Source organism: Propithecus coquereli, unplaced genomic scaffold (genome assembly GCF_000956105.1).
Source record: "Propithecus coquereli isolate 6110/MARCELLA unplaced genomic scaffold, Pcoq_1.0 Scaffold252, whole genome shotgun sequence".
Classification (NCBI taxonomy): domain Eukaryota; kingdom Metazoa; phylum Chordata; class Mammalia; order Primates; family Indriidae; genus Propithecus; species Propithecus coquereli.
In genome coordinates, this window is record NW_012148086.1 from 3059702 (window position 1) to 3076271 (window position 16570).

General features: G+C 50.8%; 1 protein-coding gene across 1 annotated transcript in view; it reads right to left on the reverse strand.

Annotated features, from left to right (window-relative positions):
- The window catches only part of ADCY1 (adenylate cyclase 1 (brain)), a 142802-nt gene that overhangs the window by 25035 nt on the left and 101197 nt on the right, over window positions 1-16570 (reverse strand). Inside the window, exons 9-14 of the mRNA XM_012646975.1 lie at window positions 15467-15661; window positions 15273-15370; window positions 14099-14183; window positions 5847-5936; window positions 5177-5430; window positions 4713-4839 (exon numbers count right to left, since the gene is read on the reverse strand). Coding sequence (XP_012502429.1) covers window positions 4713-4839; window positions 5177-5430; window positions 5847-5936; window positions 14099-14183; window positions 15273-15370; window positions 15467-15661 — 849 coding nt within the window. The remainder of the gene's footprint in view (window positions 1-4712; window positions 4840-5176; window positions 5431-5846; window positions 5937-14098; window positions 14184-15272; window positions 15371-15466; window positions 15662-16570) is intronic.

Genomic DNA, 16570 nt, shown 5'->3' on the forward strand with positions numbered 1-16570 from the left:
AGAGACTGAAGAAAGGGGTGGAACCAGGTCTCCAACTCAGCTTCTACTACCAGGTCTGTGTCATGACCAACCTCGGGTAACCTTCACTCTACATGTTAATAGTGGCAACCACAAAATGGAAATTACCCTCAAATTAAGCATTTACCGGTAGAGAAATAAGTTAACTGCATTGATACTAGAAGCATAAACATTGAAATTGTATTTGCCATGGCGATTATCTACTGAGTTCAAAGAAAAAAATAACGCTAGAACAAAAGCGTCCCAACAGTTGAAGAGGCCGAGGATGTTGTCACAAGGGAAAAGCCTGTCTGTTTATGTAGGTTTCTGTGACCAACCTGGTCTATGTAAATAATTCACCCACCTAGTCTTTGGCCTGGCAATTTTGCAATAGTTTCAGGCACTCTAATGTTTGTATAACATGTCTAAATATCCAAAGGTCAAACAGACAAAGTCTAGAAGGTTCCACGTTTTGGTCGGGTTACAGGTAAGTGGGTGGCATTTCTTGCTAGGCTTCTGTGGAAACATATGTCAGTGTGTTCCATTTAGGCAACGCTTCCCTCGTGACACACAAGCATGAGAACCCACAGTCTTACCTGGGGTGCTCCGAGGCCGAGGAATGTGTTCTCACCCTGAAATTGTGGGCGAGCTCGATACAGAGTGGGAATTGCTGGGGGGTGTCACTGGATGGAGAATCCCATGGCAGGGTCTAATATTCATTTGATAACATTTAAAAGGACACGAAACCCAAGAAAAGGCCATGCCAACCCAGACGAGAGAAAATGCCGCCCCCTAAAGGAGCGTCCCCCAGCTGGAGGAGTCATGGCCAAGGCCCCACACTGCCCTCTGAGAGTAGGGAGCCAACTGGGCACCCTAGTAAATAACCCGGAACCTCAATCTTGTTGGTCCAGGCTGTTCCAGTCTTCCTAGCTCATTCTAAATCCATTCTTCTCAAGCTCTGAGTAAGTACTCACAACTGTAAGGTCTTAATCCAGAGGGCCAGCTGATGATTGGGTCTGCAGCTCTGCCCAGACCAGCTAGTGGATTACCCTGGAGAGCCAGCCGTGGTGGACAAAGACTACCTTCGCTGGCACAGCCTGTCATAAAGAGGCTCTTCTCCCATTACCTGGCGTGGCTCTGGCAAACAGCAGCTGGACAGATCACCTTTCCAGGAACCGGTGTGTGCTGCATCTGCGATCTACCCCCTCTGCTCTATCCAGGGAGGCCGACCTGAGGGCTGAGCCAACAGGCTCCCTGGCTTCCCACTTCCAATTGGGCTCAGCCAATGGGGAGCACCGCCAGCGTCCAGAAGTTGGGGACAGTGGGCTGGCCATGTCCCTCAGCCAAAGGTCGTGAATCCTCTTAGGTGACCCTCCCTGTGCCCTGGTTACAGGGCCCCTTCCCACCAGGTTGCCCCAGTGCCACACCAGCCTGGCGCTGCCCCCGTGCTCACCCTCCTCTTTCCAACAGCCCACACATCATTAAGGGCTCTTGACCTCAGCCAACTGGAGTGTGCCATCTGCTCTCAGCCCAGACTCAGCGATACACGCACGGTACCCTTGGAAACTAATTCTACCTCCACCACCACCCCTTAAGCACACAGGACACCTTCCAAGGTACCCACCGGGAGCCCCCTGACTATGCAAGATGTTCTCCATGTGGGTGACCATAGGGCTCCACCTGCCCCTCGGCTCCCCTCACACTCCCTTCCACTATCAGACCACCTTCCGTGACAGGATGGGACCAGGTTCTGTCCTTCAGGCTATCGGGATGTGTCAGTCTCCACTGCCCACAGGGAGGGACCCTAGAAGGGGCACTGGCCCCTGTGACTGGGCTCTGATTCCTCGCAGGGTGTCTGTGAAGGCTCCCTCTGCCACACTCCTCGTCCCTTTCCCTCCATCCCACCCCTCATCTTTCCGCAGTCGAATTTCGAGCATCCTATGAAGTCCAGGGAAACACCTGCTCTTCCTGCGTGGGGCCCTCTCATGTGATGACTCATCCTCCACCTGCCCCCGCCCCACAGCCTGAGTCCCTCCAGGGGGTCAGGTCAGATTCAGATGTGTTTCCCCCAGGCGCACCCGTCCCAGTCCCCCACCCGGTCTGCAGCAGGAATCCAGGACCCGCCCTGTCCAGACAGCCCTGCAGCAATGGGTCCACCACTCAGCATCACGACCCCAGGAGAGGAGGCCAAGGACTTGGGATCTCAGTGGCCCCCACCACCCCAGAACCGGAATCTGGGTGTGGAGTAAAGACAGCTCTGGACCACAGGACCCTCGGGGATCTGGGGTTCTCCCCCACCTGCAGGGTTAGTGTGGGGCACTGTCTGGCAGCGCACAGGGGTGTCTTCTGTCCAGAGTAGGCACTAACTTAACACACAGAGGCTGAAGAATAAACGAAATGGGAAGATCTGGAGACAGAAGGGAGACTGGCAGCTGCCTAGGGCTGGGGGCTGGGAAGAAATGGGGAGTGGTAGCTAAGAGGGACAGGGTTTCTTTCGAAGGAGATAAAACTGTTCTAAAATTGATCACAGTGATGGTTGCAGGACTCGGTGAGTATGACGAACACCACTGGATTACAGTGAAGGAGTGAATTGTGTGTTATGAGAAGTGTATCTCAATAAAGCTGTTACAAACAAATAGCATTTGTGAGCCTATGTATCTAGATGTACATATATACATAGTGTGTGCATGTGTGTGTGTGTGCACGTGTGTACATATTCTTTCTTTTGTTTACCTAAAGCAACAAAATAATTCTCCACCATCTTAAATATGCATCCTGCCCTGCTGTGTGGACAAGATCCACTTAGTTGTTTCTGTCTTTTCCGGGTTACTAAAACTAGAAGGAAACAACTGTCTCCATTTTTTTTTTTTTTTGGTCTAAGTGACAATTTGTCTCCGGATGCTCCTCACACCCTCCCTTCACCCTCCCTGCCTCTCCTTCCCAGAAAGAGATTCCCCCCAGACGGCTGTCCATGCAGCAGCCTCAGGGACCGTCTCAGGGCAGTGGGCTGTCAGATGAAGGACCATGCGGCCTTGCCGAGCACCTACTATGCGCCAGGCCTGTGGCCAGGCATGTGGGGAAGAGGATTCCACTTATTTCTGGCTCATCTGGATTAGGGTTTCAGTTATTTCTGGCACACCTCATTTTTCTGCTGGAGAGGAAGGAGAGCTAGGCTGGTCACTGCCCTGAGTCACACAGACCCTACGTGGAGTTGTGGAAATTAGGAACGAGGACTACCTGACACCAGGCCCAACACATGTCACTTCTGCTGCAGACCAGGGTCCCAGTCACTGGACAACGTGGCCTGCCACCCGGCCAGCCTCAGGAACAAGGACAACAAATCGACAGGCTCCCCAATTCCAGTAAGCCTGTTCTGCTGCCAGAAGACACCTGGGCACCCTTGGGATTCCTACCTCCAAGGTGAGCCCTCGGCTGATCCTGGCCACCCGTCCTTTCCCGCCACCCTTGGGGCTGCACCTGCCTGTGTCTGAGCCCCCACTCTGGGCTTCAGTCCTGGTTGCAGAGTGGAGGCCCCAGGGTGACAGTGTCTGCCTGGCCTCAGACACTGCTCTGACCAGGAATTCAGGGCCCACCCAGAGGTCACACAGACGGGGGCTGGATCCCAGCTTGGCCACTCACTCACCAGCTGCCCAACCCTGGCATGCCACCTCCGCAGCCCCTGTCTTCTTACCTGTAATCCCCCCGGGCAGCGCTGCTTGGAGGACTGAATAAGATTAAATAGCCCCAATAGCAAAGAGAGCTACTCTTACTGTGTCACAATAAGATGACTGGCTCTTGCTAAAGTTAATATTCATTAGCCTCACTTCCTGTTTTTAGATGAGGAAACCTCGGTGGAGCAATTTTCCCAGAGGGAAACAGTCTGAAAGTTCCACAGATGGGACATGAACCCAGGTAGCCCAGTACGGAATGCTCAACTGCCTCATCTCCGAGAGGCCGGGGGAGCACAGAGCAGGCGCACATAAGGGGTGGCCACACACAGAGACACACTCGCACCCGCACCCACATGCTGCGCTGGCCCCCGGCCGTGGAGTGGACACAGGTATGCCGCAGCCATCTGTGCATGTGGATCCATGGAAGGCACTCAGGGTCAATATCCGCAGTCACCACCTGGCTCACTCCCGAACAGAAAGCCACCCACAGACTCCAGGAAAGTGTGACACACACCCGGCAACCTGGTACCCAGATGGCGAGGGCCTGAGGCTGGCTCACACATCAGAGTCTCCAGCGTGGTCTCCACACCTCTTGCATCAGAATTTCCTGGGTACTTGTTAAAAATATAGATTCCCAGCCCCACCTGCAGACCTTCTAAATCTGGGTGGGTGGTGCGAGGCTCCGCATTTCCTCGAGTCTCCCAGTGATCCTGATGAGACCTGCTCTTACTGTCCAGTGGAGGCTGAGCCCCCGGGCACCAGCAACTACACACGCTGCTCAAGGACGGGGAACTCGCCGCCTCACCAAACAGCCACACTGACCATCAGGCAGGCTCTGTCACATGCACCCTACGGCCTTCTGAGCTGCTTCCACGGGTGCCACTCCCACTCGTCATGGCCTTCCTACATACACCTCCATCCCCCGACAGTGCCGGCCCTTGCGCGCTGCTGAGGTGTCTCAGCCCACGCCCCCCGCCCGATGCTTGCTGAGGCTTCTTTGCATGCCCCCCCACGCCCGCAGAAAGCAGAAAGGGCTCATCTTGCCTGCGCCGCCCAGAGGTAGTCCAGCCGCAGCCTGACGTCCACCTGCCTGGCATGCAGGGCCAGCGCGCAGGAGAACAGCAGGATGGCCACGATCGGCTCGTAGCTGCGCCCAGAGACGGCACCGCCCCTGGTGGGAGATGAGGACGAAAACCCAAGTCAGTGTTGAGCTTCCAAGGTGAGACTCAGCCAGCAAGCCAAGAATCATCTGTAGAATGGCCCTCAGGTGGTAACACCCACAAACATCTCGCTGGGAATGACCCAGGCCTAGAGCCGCTTCTCACTGGGAGATCTGAGGCCTTGCCGGAATTGGGGCTAAAGAGAAGAAACAGAGAAGCCACCAAGCTAAACATTTTGTATGTAATTAGTCCTTATTAAAAGTTTTCTAATCAGCAGACTCTAATACATACCTGTATATTTAGAATTTAGCAACACAGGGCTTTGTCTTCTGGGAGCCGCGTACTTACCCAAATCTGGTGTATCCGCTAAGCTCCAGGACGAGGATGTAGGACGTGGTGAGCCCCAACAGCAGGATCATTTTTGGCAAGGAGGACACCCGCAGGAATATGGCTAGCGGAAGGGTGCCCACCAGGCAGCAGAGCAGGGCATGGTGCGCAGACTCGCAGGGCAGGGCGGGCAGCGCTGTGCGCCGGCTCCCAGATGAGAAGACCACCAGGGTACTGTTGGGCTTGGAGTTCCAGGCCCAGGGCAGGCAGCCCACCTGGGAACGAGGGGCGCAGGAGCTCAGGAGGCCGGGCCTCAGGATGCACAGCTGTCCCTCCTCTCACGGCTGCTCCCAGGCCTCCGACCTCCCACCTCTCCCTGGCGACTGGGGCAGTTGAGAGGCCCCAGGAGGACCAGGTCGTGTCCCCAGCATGGCAGCTCATCCTGTTATTCCTCCCCGCCCCTGTCCTCTGTGTCCTAGGAAGGAACAGGGTTGCCCTCTACCAGGGAGAGCTCTCGTTCCCTCTGCTAGATGAGATCTCTCATTCCCTCCTTCTCTGGGAGCCCCTGGCCTGTTCCTGACATCTCTGCTGATCGCTCCTTGTCTCCAGAGCCCGGGCCCTGGTCTCCGGGCTGGCTCTGCAAGGTGTGCCCTCTCCTGCCCGCCACCCACCGAGGGCTGGAGATGCTCACCACACATCCTTGGGCTACCGAGTAGATTAAGACCACTATGAATATACACAAGACAGTGCGAATCTGAATCGTCAGGCACCCTGGAAAACACTGAACAAGAAAATATTAATTTAAAAAATGTCCTTTGATTACAAAGCTGATTCACATGTGCAGTAAATAATTCACACCACAGAATGAGAAGAGAGAGGCCCACACTGCTAGATCCACACCCGGTTTTCATCCTCCACACAAATTTCTTGGCTGTGTTCACATATTTGTTCTCCCAGGTGAAAAACTTGCCAAGGTTAAGAAAAACACCTGAAGCCTTTAAATTAAAATGACCCCCTCCCCCCCTCCCTTCACCTGGCTCTATGACGTTGATCGGCACTGAAATGAACTGAATAATGGATTAACTTGACATTCTCAGTATGTGGAATTCTTCCATCTAAGAAATGGTATGAGTTGCCACTCATCTGTGTTTTCTTTTATTTGCTGTAAATTAGTTTTATCATTTTATGCACATGGGTTTTATATAATTCTTAATGTAATAGAAATTTTATTTCAAACCTATTAACTTTAAATCATCTTGAAATATTCAACGAACAATTTCATGGATAAAAGTAAGAAGTCCTTTTTACCCTCACACTCCTGAAAGTAAGAATATAAACTAAAATAAATGCCCAAAGGGACCTTATAGAAAACAACAACTAACCCCGACAGAGCTATGACTGCCAGGGTGCCCTCGGCAGGCTATCTGAGTTATTCTTTACTCCTCATTCCCATTCTACAAAGACCACCGAGCCCAGTAGCACATATTCTATGGTTGAAGACAGAGAAGTGTGTCCCAGCTCACTCAGCTGGCGGTTACGGATCCGGGTCCCAGTTCTGGGTTCCCTGAGTTCCAGCACCGTCGTATTTCACCTAAAGACTGGTCTCCGCTATCTACTCAGAAAGGAGAGCCGCTCTACAGCAATGCGAGGCCCAAACACTTCATTGACTTTGGCTTAGCGCACTTCCCTCCCTGTCTGATCTTTGCCCCTGGGCAAGATCCAGGTTCAAATCATTGATCCAGGCCCGCTATGGAGCCTTAAAGCCTGACCACTTAACTACAGGCCACCAAGCTACCGTGCAACCTGAGCTTCCCTCTGGAACTGGGTGTTCTCTGACCCACCAAGCCATGAAGTTGGGTGTGCACAGCAGCACTCCACCATCAAGTGGAAGTGGTACACTTGTGATTGGGCAGAAGTGGCCCAAATGCTCATGGTCCCCACTCCTGCTGCACTGCCTTCCCTCTCCCAGCCTGCACCTATGGCTCCTGGGGAGTTCCCTACGATCTGCTGACAGGGGAAGACATGATTCAGGCCTGGTTTACAGATGGCTTTGCTCTGGCACCACCTGCAAGTGTCCAGTAGCAGCACCACAGCCCCTGCCTGGCATAGCCCTGAGGGACAGTGGTAAAGTGCAGTCCTCCCAGCGGGCAGACCTTTGGGCAGTCCAACTGGCTGTGCCCTTTGCTTGGAAGGAGAAATGGCCAGACGTATGATTATGTACTGATTCATGAGCTGTGGCTGGTGGTTTGGCTGGATGGTCAAGGACCTGGAGCAACATGATTGGAAATTGGGGAAGAGGCAAGTGGATACACTTCTCTGAATGGGCAAAAAAACGTGCGGATATTTGTAATGCATGTGCATGCTCACCAAAGAGAGGATTTTAATAATCAAATGGGTAAGATGTCCCATTTTGTGGATACCAGCCTCTTTCCCCAGCCACCCTGTCATCATTCAATGGGCGCAGAAGCCAAGTGGCCACGGTGGCAAGGATGGAGGTTTTGATGGGCTCAGCAACATGGGCTGCCACTCCCCAAGGCAGCCTGGCTACGGCCGCTGCACTGCATAGGTATAGGAAAGGACACATGTTGATATAAGTCACTGGTTTTACCATGGGCTCCATCATCCTGGCTTCATGGAATGGTACAGTGGCCTTTTGAAGGCTCAGTGACAGCACCTGCTAGGTGGCAGCATCTTGCGGGGCCGTGGCAAGGCTCTCCAGGACTCAGCACATGCTCTAAATCAGCATCCAATACTGGCAGTGCTTGTGTTGCATGGTAGTGAGGGGCCATCAAAACGACCATGCAAGCTGAAACCATGCAGAGCAAGTTTATTAATCAATGGGATAGATTATGATTGTCCTAGGACCCTTAGACACTTTTGTCAAAATATCAAAAACTCTGTCAGTTATAAACATATAGAGAAATTTTTACAAAACAAATAAATCTAACATTTATTAAGCATACTTGGAAGAGTTCTAAAATGGTACCCAAGATTTCTCACTCTAATTCCTGAGCCAGTGACTCCGATGAGCTATCATGCCCATGACTGTGGGACATTACATAACAAAAGGAATTCTGCAGAAGTAATTAAGCTTACTTACTAATCAGGTGACTTTGAGTTACTCAGAAAGGAACACCTGGTGCATATAATCTAATTACATGAGGCCTTTAAAAGCAAAGAGTTTTCTTTCCTGCGCAGAAGTTTTTTAGTTTGATGCAATCTTATTTGTCTATTTTTGCTTTTGTTGCCTGTGCTTTTGGGGTCATATCCAAGAAATCATTGCCCAGACCAATGTCATGGAGCTTTTCTCCTATGACAGACTTAATAGAGTGAAGAAATAACCCATGGATTAGGAGAAAACATTTGCAAACCATACATCTAATAAGGGATTAGTATCCAAAATATATAAGAAACACACACAACTCAATACCAATAAAACAAATAACCCAATTAAAAAACAGGCAAAGATTCTTAATAGACATTTCTCAAAAGAAGACATAAAACAGCCAACAGATATACGAAAAAATGCTTGACATTACTAATCATCAGAGAAATGCAAATTAAAACTATAATGAGCTATCACTTCACACCTGTTAGAATAACTATTATCAAAGATTATGAAAGGTAAGTGTTGGGGAGGATATGGAGAAAAGGGAACCCTTGCACACTGTTGGTGGGAGTGTAAATTAGTACAGCCATTATGGAGAACAGTATGGAGGTTCCTCAAAAAATTAAAAATAGATCTACCATACATGATCCAGCACTCCCACTTCTAGGTACACATCCAAAGGAAATACAGTCAGGATGTTGAAGAGACAACCGCACTCCCGTGTTCACGGCAGCACTATTCACAGTAGCCGAGAGATGAAAACAACCCACATCCCATCAACAGATGAACAGATAAAGAAATGTACACACACGCTATGGAATACTATTCAGCCTTGAGAAAGAAGGAAATCCTGTCATCTGTGGCCACATGGATGAACCAGGAGGGCTTTACGTTAGGTGAAATAAGCCAGGCACAGAAAGAAAAATACCGCGTGATCTGACACATCCATATGTGGTGTCTAACAGAGTCAAACTCACAGAAGTAAGAGCAGAATAGTGGTTACCAGAGGCTGGGGGGAGAGGAAAAAAGGAACATTTTAGTCAAAGAGTACCAAGTTCCAATTAGACAGGAAGAATATGTTCTAGTGACCTATCACGTAGCAGGGTGACTACAGCTAATAATAACGTATTATATACTTCAAAATTGCTAAAAGAGTAGATTTTAAATGTTCTCACCACAAAAAATGATAAGTGTGTGAGGTGATGGATATGTTAATTAGCTTGATTTAATAATGCCACAAGGTATGTACACATATATAATAACATCACATTGTACCCCATAAATATACGCACTTATGATTTGCCAATAAAAAATAAAATTTAAAACAAAAAATAAATAAAATCAGTTTTCTCTGGCTGGCAGCACAAGAGGAAGGCAGGGAAGTGAGAAGGCTCCCTGCTGCGCTTGGAGCCAGAGGAGGCCGGGGCAGGATCTGGAGGGTGGGCCCTGGGCAGAACCGAGCCGTTTGGATCAAACCACCCTGGGCTCTCCGTCCTCTGGTTCCTCTGGATCCAGGAGCCAATAAATTCCCTTCCTCATTTCAGGCGTTTGAACGGGCTATTTATTCAGTTACTTGCAAAATGTTAACTGCAGCTCCACAGACTTTACGGAGGGCGGAGGCAGCTCTGGGAGGCTGGCTGCCCCGGACACACCCTGGGTCGGGGGCTGGGACTGCCAGCCCCGGAGTTTTTCAGATCCTCTTCATGCAATGCTCCATACTTGATCCTGTGAACGTGTGATCAAATAAATAAGAGTTGAACTACCTCTCCAGAAATTGAACAGTGATGCCCCGAAGGACCAGCACAGACAAATGATAGGGAGCGTTGTCTGTTATTTTGAAGATGGATGGGCCACTCTTTTTGTTTTAATAGTTCGTTTGAGTAGTGCTTATTGGTTCTTTTTCATAAGCAAAACGAAAAATGAACAGCCACAGACAAAGATAACATGAAAATAGCTTGTAGAAATATAGAAAAAAAATAGCTGCTCTGATATGAACAATGGAAAATTCCCCAAGAACATGACCTACATTCAATCAAACACAAACCCAGCAGGTTGCTGGTTGTTACCGACACCCTCAAAGCATGATGTCGAGGCAGGTACAAATGACAGCAACACCGATTCAAAAAGTGACAGCAGCCACAGCAAGTGAGCATCCTGGAGTATCAGCCCCTACAGGACCAGGCTGCTCTCTCCATGAGCTGAATTTAAGAAAAGGACCCCACAAGTGGGAGGAGCCCACAAATACACTGGAGTGCAATCTTCGAGCAAAACACCACAGTGCCCAGGGGAGGACGCAGTGACAACCAGTAGTGCAGACAGTCTCACTGTGGAGGTGATGCTTGGAGGATGACGCCTTCGCGGCGCACAGCTATCGGGCTGTAGGAGCTGCAGCGGTTTAGACAAATGCAACCAGGAGCAGTATGGTTCCATCTACCCTTTCCACACCTGCATCCGTCTCCACTCAGCCCTGACCACGCTGCGTAAGGCATTAAGGATGAAAAAAGAACGCAACTGGGGCATGCTGGGTGGCAGGGAGACAGGCGAGTCAATGCTTATCACAGCCTGGTGAAAGGCAGGGAGGGAGCAGGGCCCTTCCTAGTTTTTGACGGGGTGTCAAATTAAGAAATTTCATACGACTGCCCCTTCCACCACAACTGAGGCAGGACTCCAGCCCTGACTCAGGAAGATGGTTTTCATTCATTTCCAGTCCATGCCTTTGTAAAAACACAGCTGTTCACACCATACAAAAATTGATTTCACAACCTGCCAGGGAGTTGCAATTTAAAGTTTCAACAGTAGTGACTTAATTTATGCTAAATAAATAAACTCAATCCCACACAGACACAGACTTGGGAGCTGCTGGGGGACTGAGGCAGAAGAGGATGTCACATGAGGACAGGAGGGAAGAAAAAGCAGGCGCCATTTCCTGGCCATCTGCACTCACAGGGGCTAAGAGGAAGCCCTTTGGTTTGTCTCTGGGGGTCACTCACTCCCCTATGTGCTTCCAGCCCCCCACCCCCATCTTTAAGGACATCTGCGCAGGGTCTCTAACTCTCTGTCCTTCAAAGCCATCGAGTTTAACTCGAATATCATAACCGGTGCAAATCCTGTCACCCTGCCTTTGAAACTCCATGCCCTGGCGCAGGGCTCAGAATGGGACATGAGCTTGGGGGGCTCTTCCCTTACCCCAGCCAGCCCAGATGGACCCAGCCCCCGCTGAGCCCGTCCCCTCTGCCTTCCCTTAGCGCTCCAGGAAGACGAGATCGGAACAGCTCACTGAGCTGTGAGGCAGAGGGAGGACGGGAGCACAGGGCTCAGGGGCAAGTCCGTCAGCACCAGGCCAGTGAGGAGCAGCCTGTCCAAGGCACACCCCAGCTGCCTGGAGGGTCACGCCAGGCCCCCGTCCCCAGGATCCAGCCAAGTGCCTCCAAACCTGCCTGATGCCAGGTGATCCTGGCCTGCCCTGTCCGCAGCACCCTCAGCCCCACCTGGGGTCTGGCCAGTGTGCACCCCGCTGGCTTCCTCCTCTCCCATCCCCTCCCCTTCCCCTCTAGGCCCAGCCATCCGAACCTCAGCCCGGTCAGCTCTGCGGTCTCCCCACCGCACCTCCACCAGGGCTGGCACCACTACAAAGTCCACACCCTGCCCCAGCCGGGTCCTTGCATCCAGCCAGTCCAGCTCTGCCCCTTTCAACTCGCAGCAGGACCCTCAAGCCCTCACCACTTCCAGGACTTGCAGGACTAGAAACCCCCACCAATTCCTGGGATGGGCTCCATCCACCACCCCTTCTTCTCCTCAGCCTTTCCCCTCTTATTGCATTTCAGGACATTCCAATCGAGCACATGGTATGCCAGGTCCCGCGCCATGGACTTTGCACGCGTCAGCTCACTGAATCCTCATGTCGGCCAGTGAGGTGGGGACCATCGTCACCCCCAGTTCACAGAGGGCAACACTGAGGCCTGGAGAGCTGGAGCCCAAGGCCCAGAGTTAGCACATCCCTGAGGAACGAGGGAGCCAAGTGAGGGGGCAAAGGTCCCAGGTGGCTATGGAGTGGCCACACCCGCCCTGCACACCCTGATTGTGGACACTGCCAACATGAGGGAGGAAAACCTTTCTGTCCTGTTGCTGCCACAGGCTTTCTTGGGATGTGTTCTGGCAACTGGATCTAATCCTACCCATGTGACCAGCCGTACCCACTCGCATCTCCTCCTTGGCCACGCTGGTCTTCTGCTGGACGGGCGTCACCTCTCGCCTGCTGGCCTCCCCTAGAGCTCCCCAGCCTCCATCCTGCTGTCCATCCCACAGTGGCTGGCACAGGCCTCTGCCACAGCCCTAGTCGCTCCCGTGAGCAATGCTCAGAGCCCAGTGCAGAGCCGACAAACACGCGCCTAGGCACGTGTTGGTGCAGTCAAACCCTGACCCAGTGCACGCCGCTGTGAGCTGAGTCCACCTCCTGTCCTAGCTGAGAAGTCTGCGCACCTGGGCTCCCATCTGCTTCCTGCAAACCGGCCACAAGTGCCACTCTTGGCAGCTCCCCAGAACGTCGGACCCCTGCCGCTTTTTGAGCCTGGCACTTCCAAAACACATACTTAGTAAAAACAACACTCCACACTTGCTCACAGGAGAGGACGAGAAGGGGGAGTGGACATTCAGAAAGAGAGGACCTAATGGAGCCCAGGGCGGAGCCCACCAAGAGAACGAAATAACGGAGTCAGGGAGACACTACACGGGCTAACATAGGCTGACTTATTTTTAACATAATCACCCAGGAATTATGCTGCCAAAGTTTCCAGCCATGAGGGGACCTGCTGGGCAGGGCTGTCCAGGCTGGTGCGTTCCTCAAGTCCTGCTTCGTTCCTTTTCCCCAACGGTTTCTTACACTTTCTGCACGACTTACACTGTGTGCACACCATGGAGGGGTGTTGCACACTGGTTCCCGCCACCAGGGACAAAGTGATAGGCTTGAAAAATTATCATCCATCTGTCACGCTCATACTTGAAATTCTATGAAATTATTTGAAGTGGGAAATTCCAAAGTTCACCACACCAAAGGTCACTCGATCTACAAAACTCAAAGAACTGGGAGTGCAATCTTAATAGTTAGTATCTTTTTAAAATCGAAAAAAATTAAGATATTACCCATGAATAATGACAAAGTTAAATGAATAAACACAAACTCTGTCTTCTCAAAAAGTTGCTGTTTTCAATAGTTATGCAAAAATAACACTGTTTCTGCCAGAAGTGACACCTGGGGGCAGGCTGGGGAAATGGAGCATTTGGAAATGAAGGTTGAGAATGTGACAAAGGAACTCAGGACTAGGAAAAACAGAGCCCTCTGCAGTGAACCATGGGTGGTGCAAGGCTGCAAAGCTCAAGCCTTTGTTCCAAAAGTCCACAAGAGCAGAGCAGATAAATCATCACCTGGAGAAGTGTCACCCCCCAAGTCTATGACATGAACACACAAAGAGCTATCCCACTCCTGTCCCCTTGTGGACTCCCCATTCCAGGAGAACTGGACGAGTATCTTGTGTTCATTTATTTACTCAGCACTGCTCAACCAGCCACTGTGCCTGTCAGGCACGCTCCCAAAGAAAGGAGTGCATGGTGCCCAGTGCACAACTGGGGCTTAATGAGCACTTGCTACATAAGCAGATGCTTCCTGTCATGGAGGGTGAGGGGACAGAACTACCTTCCCTGTCCCACCTGTCCTGCTGAGAGGGTAGACAGAGCCCAGCCACGTAGTTGGACCAGGTGATGTGTAAGTACAGGACACACACCACCCAAGTACCTGGAACAGATGATGAGCACGTGCAGGACACAGGCCACCCACATACCTGGACCCGGGTGATGTGCAGGTACAGGACACAGGCCACCAGGAAGCAAATGGAAAACACTAGCAGGAGCAGGACGGCCACACTCCTGCAGGACAGAAGACATGAGGGTCAGAAGACTGCTAGGCAAGCACCAGGAGAGGTGGACCCAAGAGGTGCCTGGAAATCAGCATCCCCCCAATCCCCCGAGCCCCCAGGAGGAAGCAGTGTCATTAAGCCAGCTGCCTGCACTCAGGTCCCTGTGACTTTCCCAAGGCTGGTTCTCTTCTAGGGGAGGGCATCTGTGGCTGCTGGGTGAGGGGGCCTTTCTTGAGCCCACCCCACCCATTTCCACTACCCGCATCCCCAAGGTCTAGCCTGGGCTGAGAGTCACAGGACTTTTCTGGAAGCCCTTTTCTTCATGATGGAAAGACAGGAGTTGCCCAGATTTTGCTGAACTGTCCTCTTGCTGGGCTTTGCCTGGGAAGGGCATTTTTAGGAAAGGCTTGATCCCCAAATAGGGCCATTGGGCAGTCACTGTGCTCCCAGCATCCAGGCTGGGTGGGATGCACAGCAACCCAGACTGAGGTTCCTCCTCCCCAGCAGATGCGGGTGGCTTCCAGGTGCTTTCTGGAAACTCAAAGGAGATATTATTCCCGGAGGCAGGTTTCATTAAGAAACGGGAATGTCTGGAAGAAAAGTAGTGAGTGGAGACTGTGGTGTCTTTCTTGCCAAAAAACAAAAGCCACCAAACTCACATGGACTCACATGATATTTAAATCTTATTTAAATCACTATGTTTTTCTTCCTCTTCAGAGGCTTCTTTTTCTTATTTTAATGTTTCTGAAAATGACGTGGAACAATGAGCCTACTTGGTGCACTGTTTGTTTTCACCCTCAAAAGCTATTATTAAGGCAATGGTGCATGTCTCATGATTAGAGAAACTGAAAATATATGATGCCTTAGAATTGAGTCAATTCAGAATTAAAAATTGAAAGTGACCAGCCCCACGCTGTATGCCATCAAGGCTTGCTAAATGGAGACCTGCAAGGTGGCTAATGTCTTCCCTAAAAGTCAGGCACACTGGGATATTAACTGTGGGAGGTGAACCTTGAACATAAAAAAGGAAACACAGTCACCAACCCGAGGAACCTGGACTTCTTGGTGACCTTCCCATCTCGCTGATGAAAATACGTACTGTGGGATTATCAGAAGGTAGACAAGGCCAAATAAGGCAGCCAGGATGAGGGCAAGGACGACAGCGCTGGTGAAATACTCGTCCTGAAGCTGGTGGTACTGCACAAGAGAGAGGTCACTCTGTCAGTGGCTTCCTCGAGACAGGCAGTGCTTTGACAAATGGCACCAGGGAAATTTAAAACCAGAGCCACGTACCTTTTGCTCCCGTTCGACATGTTTGTACTTCAGGGTAAAGAAGTTCAGGTCCGCCATCTCCAGCTCTGTCTGGCGGGCTTCTAGGAGGCGGCTGATGTATCTGTTGACACGAGTGCCTGGGGTGGTGTAGACAACGTTGGTAGAGAAGGAAGACCGGTTTCTGAGTTTTTCTGAGGCTGTTCTCAATGCCCTCCGCTGCAGCCATTGTGGAAATAAAGGAATATCATCAAATTCTCCACTTACTGAAGAAAAGCACTCGTCTTTCTCTCCAGCCTGTGACCTCACCCACCGCAGGCTGAGGGCAGGCTCTGGGATCTGAGGTACAATCACAGCTCTGCCCCTGCTGGCTGTGGGATCACAGGTGAGTTATCTCAGCAGTCAGTGTTGGGGTTCCCACCTCTGTAATAGGGGTTACAGGGCACCTATGTGATGGCGCCACAGCAAGGGTACAGGATTCAACACGTGTGTGGTGGTGAGAACAGCACCCATACAGAGCAGGCACCTGCACTCACAAAAAGGCCAACACACGCAGAAAAAGACGCCCTAGAGTTACAAGAGCAGAAATCCAACCATCTCCTCCTAAGAGGGAGAAATGGTGCCAAGAGAAGTGACTTTGCCAATCTTTCACTCTGGCCAGGGCTAATGGGAATGGAGAGTGAGCCTCTCCTCACAGCTTCTGTATGTCATGTGAGGGGTACAAGAAAGCACCCATTTGCCAAAAGGAAAATAGAGTCTAATGTAAAAGCACCTGCCATGATCTGATTATCAGTGCTTCATAAGTAGGGCCTCTGGTACTTAACACATTTGAGGAAAAAATAAGAATATTAAAATGAAGAGGCTATCCATTTGGTTCCAAAAAATTGGAATAAACACATTTCTCTTTTTTATTCCTACTGAATGGTAAAAACACTGAAAATGCATATAAAATAAATACAAGAAGACTGTGAAAGGTGGAAAGAACAGGGTGGCCTCTAACGACCTTGGGACTCAAAGAAAATGTGTATGTGTGTGTGTGTGTGTGTGTGTGTGTGTGTGTGTGTGTATGTGTGTGTGTGTGTGTGTGTGTGTCTTGTGTGTATATATAACCTTAAAATAAATAAGCAA